Below are 12,227 nucleotides of genomic sequence, written 5' to 3'. Positions count from 1 at the left end.
CAGGAACCTTTGGTGTCAAGGCTTTTCTTCTTAGACTAGTTGATGTTGAAGGGTAAAAAAAAGTTTCCTGTGTTTAAGTGAGTTCTATGGTTGTCCTCATAAACGAGTGTTTTAGGGTGACCAAAATACCTTTACAGAGGAATATTGTGCATGCATCTCACCTTAGGTGATCTGGGAGAGAATACTTACCACCACAGGTTTGAAAATACAGCTCCTTCCAGGTCAGTTTGCAAAACACACTGAAACCTTGGAATGGCCCTAAGGCAACAGCAACTCATGGAGTCAAGTTACTTTTACCAAGAAAGGAGTTTACTTAATCTCAGAGAAAACTGTTGGGCAGAACATATAGATGCAAGTCTTGCATGTGTATTTTGGTTTGTTCTCCTTTCTCCTTGAAAAAAGGCAAGTAAATAAAATAAAAAAATAATAATAAAATTTAAAAAAAAAAAGAAAAGGTTACTGCAATGGAAAAACTCCACATTTTTTACTTCCCAGCTGGACACTTGTCAACTTGTAGAAGAGGGGCTTAATAGCCAGAATCCTGCCTTCAACCATGGCATACATGCACATCTTGCAAGGAAGGCATAAGCCACAGGGGACAAAACTTGTCCTGAATACTCTCACAGCCTTAGTTTGTGATCAGCAGATGACATCAGTCATGGATTTGTCTCTTTACTAATGTTTAAGGACACTTTGCCAGTTAATGGTCTGGTCTGCTTGTGTACCCTTGTGTTGCAGCAGTCTGCATCAGGAGCTTCCTTTTGCTTTTTCTCAACTGCACCATGTAGTACCTGCATTAAGGTTTTCTCGTTTTTGTGTTGGAGTAGGCAGAGAACAGTCAATGAGTTCTGAATGCAATACTCGTAGCTAGACTATTGTGAGGAAAAATGTCTTGCAGACTGACTAATTCTCTGAATTTAGCAAAAGGGCAGACAGAGGCTTGGCTCTGTCTAATCAGTTGCATAAGGCTGGAAGTCAGTGGAACTGAGTCTTGTACAGCCTGCTCTGGGGGCTGGCTTTTCACATGGCCACCTATTAGTGTGTTGTGACCTAAAGAGAGAGAGACAGAGGTAGCAGGATGGTGACCTGTCCTGATACTCCCTGCAGACTTCAGTGGACCTTGCCTCTTCACTGTTTATCATAGTAATGGCTTTGAGAACTCTTTTAAAATGTTTTTTTCCATTTAGTTGGACCTTCAGTGTGCTGATCATCTGGACAAAAAAAGGGTCAGCATCTCCTTTATGAGGGAAGAGTAATAGCTTTGAAATTACTGTTTGGAAAGATGGGCTGAGACTGGTGGGAATTGTTGCTGTCTGAACTGTCTGCAGCCAGTGGTGTCTAGTGTTCAGGTGGATGCTCTGTGTGTGGTTGTCCCTTGCTGTTACTGGGTGACAACAGACAGGTTGGGGCAGGCTGCAGCTTTCTCTCCAGCTTGCAAGGTGCCTTGCCTTGTCATACTGAAAAAGTGCTTATGGCAGATACGGCTGAAGGGGTGGAATTAAAAATAACTAAAAGGTAGATTCTGGGGTTGGTTACTCAGTGACAGGCCTGTTTCTATTCTGGGATGAGGATAATTCACACTGAGCTCATTACACCATGACTCTCCCTTAAAATGCCTTGACAGTCAATTTCGTTCCAGCTAATAAGGTCCTAAAATGTTAATGAAGCAAATCAATTTTTCATGGCTTTGTATTGCAGTTGTCAGAAGGTGCTGTGTTGCAGCCTGCCAATTCAAAAAGCTTTTCAGATATTAGAAGGACAGCAAAACATTCAGCATTTTGAAGGATGTTTTATTTTCTCAATCTTTCCCAGTGCCCCCAGTGTCTCATTTTTCTAAGACTTTATGCTGTGCTGTTTGCTTGTTCCCTTTGGTCACGTCCCTTCCCCATTGTCTGCTCTGGTCACTAATGGCAAGAGTTGGCTTGTTCCTACCTTCCCTACTGCACAGGGAGAAGAAAGATGGAGTGCCCAACAGAATAGGTAGAGATGAAGCTGGACAAAGGATGCTACTCATGCTGAAATACTATTTAAAATATATTGAGTTTGATGAAACAGAGTGGAGAAATGGCATCTTGTTCATCCTCTTTCCTCATCTTTTTGGAAGGAACAGTACTTTCAAAAGTCACAGCCCTCTCTCCTCTTGGCAGTTTGTGATATGTCAGTGTGCCTGGCATACATGCTGTCTGCACTCAGGATCTCATGGACTGCAGAAGGAGAGGGAAGTTGCATTCATTGTGCAGCCACATTGATGGTCGATCACCCACACTGGCATAGGAATAAGTTAGATGGCAACCATGTTTTATTTCTTGGAACTGCTTATTTGGTACTGCCAGCAGGAGACAGAAGGCTTAAACTTTCACAACTGCTCCTGGAGTTATTTGATGGAGCTGTTTTGATCATTTACTGCTTCTGCATTTGTGTTTGTGAGTCTGCAGATGGGAAGTACTAAATTGTGTGGTTTGGGGAATGTAAGAGGGTTTTTTAATTTGCTTTTAATTGAATTCCATTTCTAACTACAGTTAATTTCTATGTGCCTGAGAAAAATATAATTAACTAATGTTTTAGAAAAACATAGAGTTTTCCAAATTTTATGCTTGGAAGCCTTGTACTGCCACAGTGGTAAGAGATGATCTCAATTCATGAGGGGAAAATGAATGTATGAGGTGTAATTGGTATTTTGAATTTGAATAATTAACCCCCTGTAGCTGTTGAGTCAAACATCCAGAACTCTTTCCACTCAAGTTCTCCACCCGGAGGTGTGGTCGGACCAATGCCAAGGGCTTCCCCAGAGCTTTTGCAAATGCTCAGGTATGTCAATGTCCTCTTCTGCTGTGGCATTGATACATTAAGAGCTAGCTGACCCTATAATGACTTGGGGAGGAGAGAAGATATTTAACCCCTTTAAGCCTTTCTGACCATAACTGGTGTTTGTGTCTCTCCCCCATTCCCTGAGTGGCAGAAAATAGAGTTGGTGGTTGCCAGGACAGCATCTGTCTGTCTGTATCTCCTGGATAGGCCTTGCAGAGCACCTTAGCCTTTGGCACAGCCCTGGGCTTCCTGCCAGGGTAATTAGCCTGGTAGCTCCTTAGGTAGGAGGTAAAGTGCAGAGTGATCTCAGCTGCTGAGGGAAAAGCTGCCTAGGCTTGAGCTGAGCAGAGCCCAGGTTCTGCAGCACCTCTGGGGTTCCTGGCCTGGAGAACTGCATTTCTGGATTCTGAAGCTTGGCCTGTCAGCTCCAAGCTGAAAAGCACTGCGGTCTGTTTCCAGAGATTGTTTTGTTTCTTTCACCTCACATGCCTTAAGAGCCTTGAGAAAACAATTTCTTGTGCAGCCATCTGGGGGAAGTATGCAAGGTGAGCCATATATGTGTCCACAGTCAGAGCTGTGAGCCCTAGAGATGAGGTGCTGGCTCGAGAGACAGCTGATGTTGTGAATGCAGGAGCTGGAAGGTTGTCCAGTGCTTGGATCAGCCAGCAGCCCCAAGGCTGAGCCTGCCGCTCTAGCAGTTGTGATGCTCTAGGTTGGAGCTGGGCAGTCACAGGAGACTGCTCGCTGCGCAAGGAAGCTGTTGGTGTTTTTGGTCTTGAACCCTTCAAAGGAGAAGTCAGTTCCTGTTGATGTTTTCGAAAGCTCTGACCCTTGCTCTCAGCCGCCTTTTCTCTGTGCTATCAGCTTCTGATCTTGGGGACTCACCTCTGTAGGCTAGTCCTTTTCCTTGCAACTGGCTGCCTTTCCCACTCCACATCTCCGGAGCAAGCTTTCTTTTCGTTTTCAAGCCTTTCCTTTGTTTTTTAACTATATCAAATCCCAGGCTCATTTGTTCCTGGGCATGTGCTCTACCTGATGGGTGGTTCTGCTCACCAGCCTGCTGTTGGGATCATTACTTACCAACAGAATTTTTCTTCTCTGTTGCCTTTTTTGCACAGCAGTCTCTCCCAGTAGGGCTCTTTGACAGGCTGGGAGTTTTGTTGTTGTTTTTGTTTGCTAATTCTAAGCTCCTCTGATTGGGGACTGCAACATGAGGCTTATGAAACTTTTATTCATAATGTGCATTTCACCCTGCTCGGCTCCCTTTTGTGATGTCTCTGCTTTCAGGGTTTTTTTTTTGTTTTGGTTTGGGTTTTTTTGTTGATTTTTTTGTTTTGTTTTGTTTGGGGGGAGGGGGGTTTGGCTATGTTTGTAGCCAGGAGGATGACCTTCAGTGAGAAAGGAATTGAATTCTGGCTTGGAGGTCTCTATCCAGCCCTCTGCCTCAAGCAGGCCGGGTAGATCAGGTCACTCAGGACTCCAGAAATAAATCAAGTGCAGTGTTCTATCTTTCTGGGGAATATTTTTGTGCGTGACATGCAGGCAGTGCTGCAAGGAGCATATTAAAAATTCATACCAGTACAGAGCACTATTTTCTGTGAGCAGTGCTTGAGAATAAGCTTGTGTGTCATGCACAGCAACATTTGTATGAAGCAAGTAATTAGTTTCATCTAAGCAGAGAATGGCAGAGAAGATTTAAATGGTGTGGAGTAGAAGCAGGCTTGTTGTGAGACACCTCCTTCCATTTCCTTCTGCCAAGACTCCTGGAAGATTTCTTGTAGAGCTGGCTGCAAAGTCCCAGCATGTGAAGGCGTTTCCTGCTCTTAAAGCAGAAGGGGAAATCTGTGCACATGGATATTCATTTCACCCTGCCTCTGTGACAGCTTTGATGTAATTGTGTAAGTGCTCCAGCTGTTGAACCTTAAAACAACAAACAGCCAGGCACAGAAACTGTAGCTTTTCCAGCCCAAATTTCTTTGCAGTTGTATGGATGAAAGGGGATGAGATTGCATACAACACAGAGAAGTGTTCTGAGACCCAGGGCTCTCATGTGCACCCTGCTTTCTGAAGCCAAGCATGGGACATATGCTTTGGATATGCAGACAGCGTTGAAGTGTTCTATTCTCTAGTCTTCTGACAGCATGACTGCTGAGAGCTATGCTGAGAGATGTGACAAGCAAAGATTAGAAAGGAGGCTTGACAGAGAAGCAGTTGAGGCTGAGATGTAAAGTCTATCTCCAGTCAACCCCACTTGCAGTGGTTTGTGTTGCAAGGCCTTCAGAGAGGAGGAAGAGTGATAAGGGGTTTAGGGTAAGAGAACATATGAGCACTGAGGCTGCAGTGGGTTTTTAGCTGGAGCAACTGTAGGATATATGATAGAGTAAGTGGGTCAGTGCTGAAGCAGGGTGAGATGTAGGAGCAGCTTGGTTTTGGCTCTCATGCCCCTGTTGTAAAGCCTGAGCAATATGTCATCAAAGTCCCTGGCAGACTGAAGAGAGAGAAGCAACACCACAGAGCTGGGGCAGGTCCTGCTCATCCACTGCTGGCTGTTCGTCCCAATGAGCCCCAGATCCTGACAGCATGAAAATTATAAACATCAGCAGGCTGATACTGTCCAAATGTGTTGTCCTGGGAGCTGTGAGGGAGAAGAGATGTCATGACAGGCCAGAGCAGAGTATCTCATCCCTGTGCCTTTGCAGCAGATTCTTGATACATGAGTAGGGAACCTTGGGCCGCTTAGCACAGCCACTGCAGTGGGAACTGCAGTAAGGCAAGTGATCTAGGTGGGATTTTCTTCCTGCATGCAAAGCTTTCCTCTGTGTTACGAAGCCAAGTAGGCTTACAGCTGGCATTGTCTGGCTGCCAGCATGGAGTAACCAAACACTCCTACAAGTACTCACTTTTCTTGCTGTCAGCCTCTCTCGTAACTCTCTGATTTGTCACGGGTATCTGGCATTTCACGGGTATTTTCTAAAGGCCAGTGAAGTGTGCTTTGCAGCATGCATGGGTTTGATCACTGGCATGAGCTTTGAGTGAGCCTGTGCCTGTGTCTATTCTGGGATAAAAGAGTGGCAGTGAAGAACATCTTGCTGACACAGAAGTAACTGCTTCAGGTGAGCTGGCTAATGCTGAAAGGAAGCAGGACTTTCTGGTAGGGTGCTGCAAAAGGGTAAAGGTTTGTTCCTGCCTTTCCCTGGTGTCCATGTGTAGCACGTTTCTTTTTAATGGTGCAGGCAGCATGACTCGCTCAGCCCATCTGCCTGGGGGAGTTTACAAACCAACTTATGGCAGCAGCCAAACTGACCATGGTAGTTTCATGACAGGGTCTTGGTTTGTGTCTCAAATTTAACTTGTTGTACAGCACATCTTACCAAGTTGTGGAGACTAATTTCTGTGACAGAGCACCAGGAGGGTGGCCATGGGACAGAGACAACTTTTCTGCACCATCTGTGCCATTGCAAATGGGAGGCAGCAAGGGAGCATCTTCTCAAGCTTTGCATAACCAGGCTTGGCAGGTGCCTCTGCTGTCAACTGATCTGAGATCTAGATACATCTAAAGATCAGGGCTTGGTCATCAAGTACCCAGCATTAAAGTGCCTTTAAAAACAGGGCTCATGCTCTTAAATCAGATGAATAATCTTAGTCATGTAGATTTGTCTACTGATAAATGAAGTTCTTCTTCACACACTTGACTGTCATAGTCTTTAGCCTTAAGACAAAGTAGCTGGAGTTTTGCTTAAAACCTTATTGGCTTCTGTGAAAGTTAACATTTAAACTAAGTCCGTGTTGAGACTAGGATTATTATTACTAATTTCTGCTAGGATTACTAATTACTACTAGGATTTTATTACTAATTTCCTTCACTTTGAATAATTTTTGAATAGAAATGTGAGGTGTCTGAAACCTCCAAGAGATTCTAGGCCTGGAGAGTTGTATCCAAGCAGGGTGTCTGAGTACTAGTTTGTTAGAGCATACATTACATTGCACATTGCAATGGGATTTGCACTGGCTTTTATTCAGTAGTGATATGAGATGTAATTTAGATAGTTATACCTAGTTTAATATTGTGATGAATTTGTGCAGCAAAGATGACCAGTTTGCAATGAGAAGGGGATGAAAACAGTATAGTAAAGCACCAGGACATCTTTTAGCTGAAAGGGAGAAGAATAAGGATGCATAGGTAACCTTCTGTCCACTTAGTGCAGGATATGTCTTATGGTGAAATTTAAGAAAAATCTTTCTTCTGGGGAGCAGCATGTACATCAGCAGAAAATGGGAGTGGGGCTGGAAGAGATTCGGTTGGGGCTGGGTACAGGGTAAGGAGAGTTTTATCCCAGAGACTGCCTCTCCTAGAGGGAGAGGTAAAACCATGAAAAAAAGGAGGGTGACTGAAGAGCCGTGGCAAGGGTTTTGCCTACAAATCAGACATCTATTTTACCCTACAGCAATCTCCTCTGCGTGAGAAATCACCATCTAAGTATTTCTGAAGTGGGAAGATGGAAATAGGAATGAAGGCTCAAGCAGACAGACCAGTCTTATTGCACTCCTCTGATTTAAGATCTAATGGATATTAGCCCTGTCTTTAAAGTGCATAATGGTGCACTGATTTTGTGACTCATCTTTCAGAGATGATGCTTTCAATACAGTTACCAATACTGCAGTTTGGAAGTCAACCTGGGGTTGGAAACCTGGGAATTGTTGGGACATGGAGCCCTGTGATGTACGCGCTTGATGGGGTGCAATGCTGCTTTCAAAGTATGACAGCTCATGTAATTGAAGACGCTGCCTTGCAGACTTAACTTTGAATTGCAAATGCCGTCACATTTCTTCTGGTTTGGAAGACGCATCTTCCTCACCTAAAAGCTGCTCTGCCAGTTCAGGTTTGAGTGTAGGTGTGAGGTGAGGGGAGATACTCAAACCAAATGTGAATTCAGACTGCAGACCATCGGAGCAAACTGGAATTGCTGGCCCTACAAGTGGGGTATCTCTCAGGGGGAACTGTGCATATTCCTTGCCAAGCCCTCCACTCTGTTTTCACAATGTGAAATGATGTGCTGTTTTCTGAAAGTGGGAAGAAAAGCAGTGTGAGAAAGAGAAGAGGGAAGCAGCATTTGTAGGGCTCCATGCCCTGTGATGGGGCTGCCTACTGTGCAAGTGCTGCGCAGGCTGAGCAGTACTTTGAAGTGTGATTTCTTTTCTGTTTTTCCTGGGGTACCCAGCAATAGCTACTAGACAGAAAGAGACATTTTCTGATGTTCTTTAACAGTAGAGGAATTTATTGCAAGTGCATTTAAAAATAGAGGAGTCCAAGGACCATCTGTCTTGAGTGTTTTAGTGGAAGTGGAGACAGCTCACAGTGGCTGCTTGATTGATGGGTCCAGAGAGTTTTGTGTGGACCTGTAGCTGCAGCCCACTTACAGCTGGCCTGCCTCTATAAAGAAAGTCACTGATCAATCCAGTTGTGACCTGGTCCGTCTGCCTTGGGCAGGTCTGTTTGGCACCCATGCAAATGCACTCAGAAGAATTGAGCCCTTTCTGGTCATCCCATATTGCCTTTGAGAGCAGACCCTACCTCCCAGACAGGTGTCAGGAGTGTTTCTGGTCCTGTTGGGTGTCTAAGCTGTAGCTGGGCTACTCTGAGGAGATGGCACATTGATGGCTGGGGCATCTGCCTTGCTGGAGTCAGTCATGAGAATGGAATGGAGCCAGAAGGAAATTTGATTTGCTCTGAGCAAGCCGTTGGGGAAGTGTTCCCCAGGATTGGGCACATCTCAGCAACTGGCTTTCCCCTCTCACTGTGCTGACCTGTGTCTTGCCCTGAACTACATTCCGCAAGGGTGCCAGCAGTGAGGAGCTGCCAACTTGGCACTTGAACAGCGGAGCTGACGCAACTCATTTCAGAGAGGGATACCAGGCAGTGTGAGAGCCCCCACTGCTACTGACTCAGTACAGACCTGGTATTGCCTCCATTATGGAAGAGCTGGGAGCTGGGATTTGCATGCTTAGCAGAGTATAGCCTAGCCAAGGGTCCTAGGACAGGATGCAGCAGCAGTCCCATGGCAGTTGTGGCAAATGCACTCAGGGAGAGAGGCATTAGGGAGTCTTCCATCTAGATGCTCTGAATCCCTAAGGAACTCTTAAGGCTGTGTGCAGTGATTCAAAGCAGAGACTGGAAAGATGGCAGATGTTCTGTGTATGGGGAGCAGCATGTCTCCAAGCTGTACTCAGGACACTCACCATGGTTACATGTATGGGACCTGCTCGCATTGCAGGACCAATAAGCCCTCTTGCAGTGCTCGAATGTGTCACTCATGAGTGCTTACCTGATATGGGGGAGAGGAGGGGCATGCTAAAAGCAAAAATTGCCTTGCTGATGCTTAACAGTTTTCATTATTTTCCTTTATTCACAGGAGAACTGCTGAGTCAGCCAAGACCAGAGGGCCTGACGGAGATCATCTGTCCCAAGAACGGCAGCGAGCGAGTTAATGTTGCCTTGGTTTACCCCCCCACTCCTACTGTGATCAGCCCTTGTTCCAAGTGAGACCGGAATGCAAACCTATTCCCTTGTCAGTAGACACCAGAAAGCCTATGTAAAACATGCCCTCACTAAGCACTTCTTTCTGGAAGGTAGCCGGCCCACAGCCTGGGGACTGTTCTAATTATTTGTGGCTATAGCCCACTCAGAGGATAAGAAGTACAGTGAAATGGGCTGAGATGTTCTCTGAGCTGTGTTGTGACAGATGCAAGACACACATTGGGCAGGACAGATCAGGAGATAATGCAGTCATAGGTGGGTTTTGGTAGGATAGGACCCCAGGAGATTTCTGTACACTGTCTTCTCAAGCCCAACCACTCTCACAGGCAGGTCAGCTTCTTTGAGACCTTGTATAGGTGAGAGTGTCATCTTTAGATGACAAGGATGGAGGTACTACTAGCTATCCAGACTTTATTCTGGGACAGAACTTCTTTCCTTTTATTATACGAATCTCACTTTTTTTTTTTTTTTTTTTTTTTTTTTTTTTTTTTTTTTTTAAATTTGCTTTCATTGCCATAAGATGCATTACTGACTTGCATTTAACATGATCTCCACCAGATCCCAAGCCAACAGGACTCCAGGCTATGGTGGTGCATGGGGTTCTCCTGTTGTAGGAGAGAATTATACACTTGTCCTTGTTGAATTTTACAGCACTGTTGTTGGTCCAGTCCTCCAACTTGGTGAGGTCCCTCTGGACAGGAGCCTTGCCCTCTTGGGTATCTGTAGCCTGTATGTACTTTACTCCACAGAGTCGGAATGTGCTTGGAAAACAGCTATATTGTGGTGGGAAAAAATGTGGAGTAACACTCACAAAAGCAGGCAATGCCTTGGTTTTTTGATGCATGGGTTTTCCAGAAAAACAGAAATTCAGCTATGGTCTGTTCTAATTGGAGTGGCACAAGGGAATTTGGTAGGGAGCTTACAGGAGCAGCTGGGTGTCTTGCTGGTGTCTGCTGCTGTGCTGTATGTGAATGCCTGTTACTTTCACTTCAGTGTCTTGACAGTAGCTTTAGATGCTGTTCTCTCTGTTCAGTACCCTCCCATTCCAAAATACCACTCCTGGTAGAGAACAGCCTTCAGTGACGGGTAGTTGTTGAGCTTGTGTGTATGTACTTGGCACAGCATGTCTCTAACCTGCAGGTGCCATTTTTGTTGTACTGTGCTGTCAGGCTATGCCTCCTATCCTCCTTGTCCTCTATCCTGCCTTCCACAACGTTTGTTAACTGTGCCCCAGTTTCACAGTCATTCTGCTGGCAGGAAACTGGTGTTCTCAAAAAAACCTGTGTTACTTTTACTTTACTTCACACTCCCTATTTAGAAGCCTAGAAAAAATTGTGTGTCTTGTGTTATTAATCTCAAGCACGATGTACCCTCCTATATTAATTTTTCTTTATCCTTTCCTCTTCCAGATAAACTGTCAGTGCTGGTGCCAAAGGTTTTCCACCAGGCAGAACATGGCTGATGCTCTGCAGTGCTCCCATCTTTCCAGTTGTGGAGTTGATGCTGACAGGGATCAATGGGACTTTGGACTTTGGACCCTGAAAGAAATGCTGTGGGGCAGGGGCAGCTCCCAGGTGGGGGCTCATGGCTGGAGTGGATGAAGTCATCTGGAGGTTGGGGATGACAAGGCATGAAGGAAAATGATTGCTGCAGATGGCAGGGCTGCTGGCCGGAGGGAAAGCACTGGGGATAGGTTTCTGTGGACCCAATGATCACGTGTTGAAAACCCATTTGGATCTCATGATGAATGTAAAAATGTTCTTGGTATGCCATTTAATTCAGACCTGCTTGGAGGAAAATCTCTTGAAATGAGCTGTAGCGGGATTCCCTGGATTTGTTCCTGGACAAGTGAGTTTTGTGGCAGTTGGCCAAGGCTTTGCTGGGGAGTGGGTTGGTACTGTGAAGCCTTTAAAATTGTTTCACCGCAAAACAGTTGGCTGTGTCCCATGCAGCAGTCTTGAGCAGAGGCTGGCAGAGAAGCAGGCTGGGAAATATTTCCTGCCCTGTGCATTCACATATGTTGTGCCATGAAGTGCTGAGGATGTGCTGTGATCATGCAGGGACAAAACCAGGGTAGTCAGTGTGCCTCTGGCACATGCTGCTTCTTATCTCTACTGTTACCATTATCCCTGAACAGCTGCTGCTCTGCCATGTCTGGATGCTCTGTTACTGTCATTTTGGTACTCTCCATGCATTGTGTCCACTAGAGCACTAAAAATCTAGATTTTGGTCGTCCTCCTAGGAAAGCCACCCAGGCATCTTTGTGCAGAGATCTGGTGAAGCAGAGTGTGGCTGTGTGGTACAAACTGATCCTGACCCCTTGGGGTGACCCTGGCAGCCATTCTTCATGAGCAGTCATTTTTCTTCTCCAGATGGAAAGGCCAGGCTGAGGACTGGTACCAAAGTTCAATTTCTCCCCCAGTTGTGTGGCTTTGAAGACTTCTAAGATGTTGCTAGTAGTTTGTGCCCTGTAGCTGATCCCTGGTAACAGTGCTGTGTGAGTCCTGCTCCATACAAATATTTATTTAGTGTAAATCAGTAGGAGGCAGGCATTTCCAGAGCCAAGATCCCTTCATCAGGTGCTGGGGAAGCCTGAGAGATAAGAGACTTAAAATACTTTTGTTAATTAATGTACAGCTCTTAACTCTTTGGGCTGTGACAGCAGACCTGGAATGGGTGGTACAAGTCAGCAGGCAGTGCCCACCAGGATGTGAGCTGGCCAGATCTGCAACCACTACAAGACAGTGATGTGTCCTGCTGGGACCTGCTGCTGTTGCACAGATGATATTCCCCTGGTTTCTGATCCTTCAGATGCCAGCTTCCTGGGCAAGGCTATAAATCTTCCCATTGGCAAGAACCTAATGCTGGGAAAGCAGGGCAGAAT

The 12,227-nt window shown here is 45.6% G+C and overlaps 1 protein-coding gene and 1 long non-coding RNA gene across 2 annotated transcripts in view; both read left to right on the top strand.

Annotated features, from left to right (window-relative positions):
- Window positions 1-12,227, top strand: part of LOC136360476 (uncharacterized) — a 254,845-nt gene that overhangs the window by 217,276 nt on the left and 25,342 nt on the right. The gene's annotated exons all lie outside the window — the stretch shown is intronic.
- MFHAS1 (multifunctional ROCO family signaling regulator 1) overlaps window positions 1-12,227 on the top strand; it is a 34,607-nt gene that overhangs the window by 19,700 nt on the left and 2,680 nt on the right. Inside the window, exons 2-3 of the mRNA XM_066317737.1 lie at window positions 9,219-9,345; window positions 10,753-11,191. Coding sequence (XP_066173834.1) covers window positions 9,219-9,345; window positions 10,753-10,756 — 131 coding nt within the window. The 3' untranslated portion in view covers window positions 10,757-11,191. The remainder of the gene's footprint in view (window positions 1-9,218; window positions 9,346-10,752; window positions 11,192-12,227) is intronic.

This window comes from Sylvia atricapilla, chromosome 4 (assembly GCF_009819655.1).
Source record: "Sylvia atricapilla isolate bSylAtr1 chromosome 4, bSylAtr1.pri, whole genome shotgun sequence".
NCBI classification, from domain to species: domain Eukaryota; kingdom Metazoa; phylum Chordata; class Aves; order Passeriformes; family Sylviidae; genus Sylvia; species Sylvia atricapilla.
Note: the sequence above shows the minus strand (reverse complement) of the source record. Positions and strands in the feature narration are given on the sequence as shown.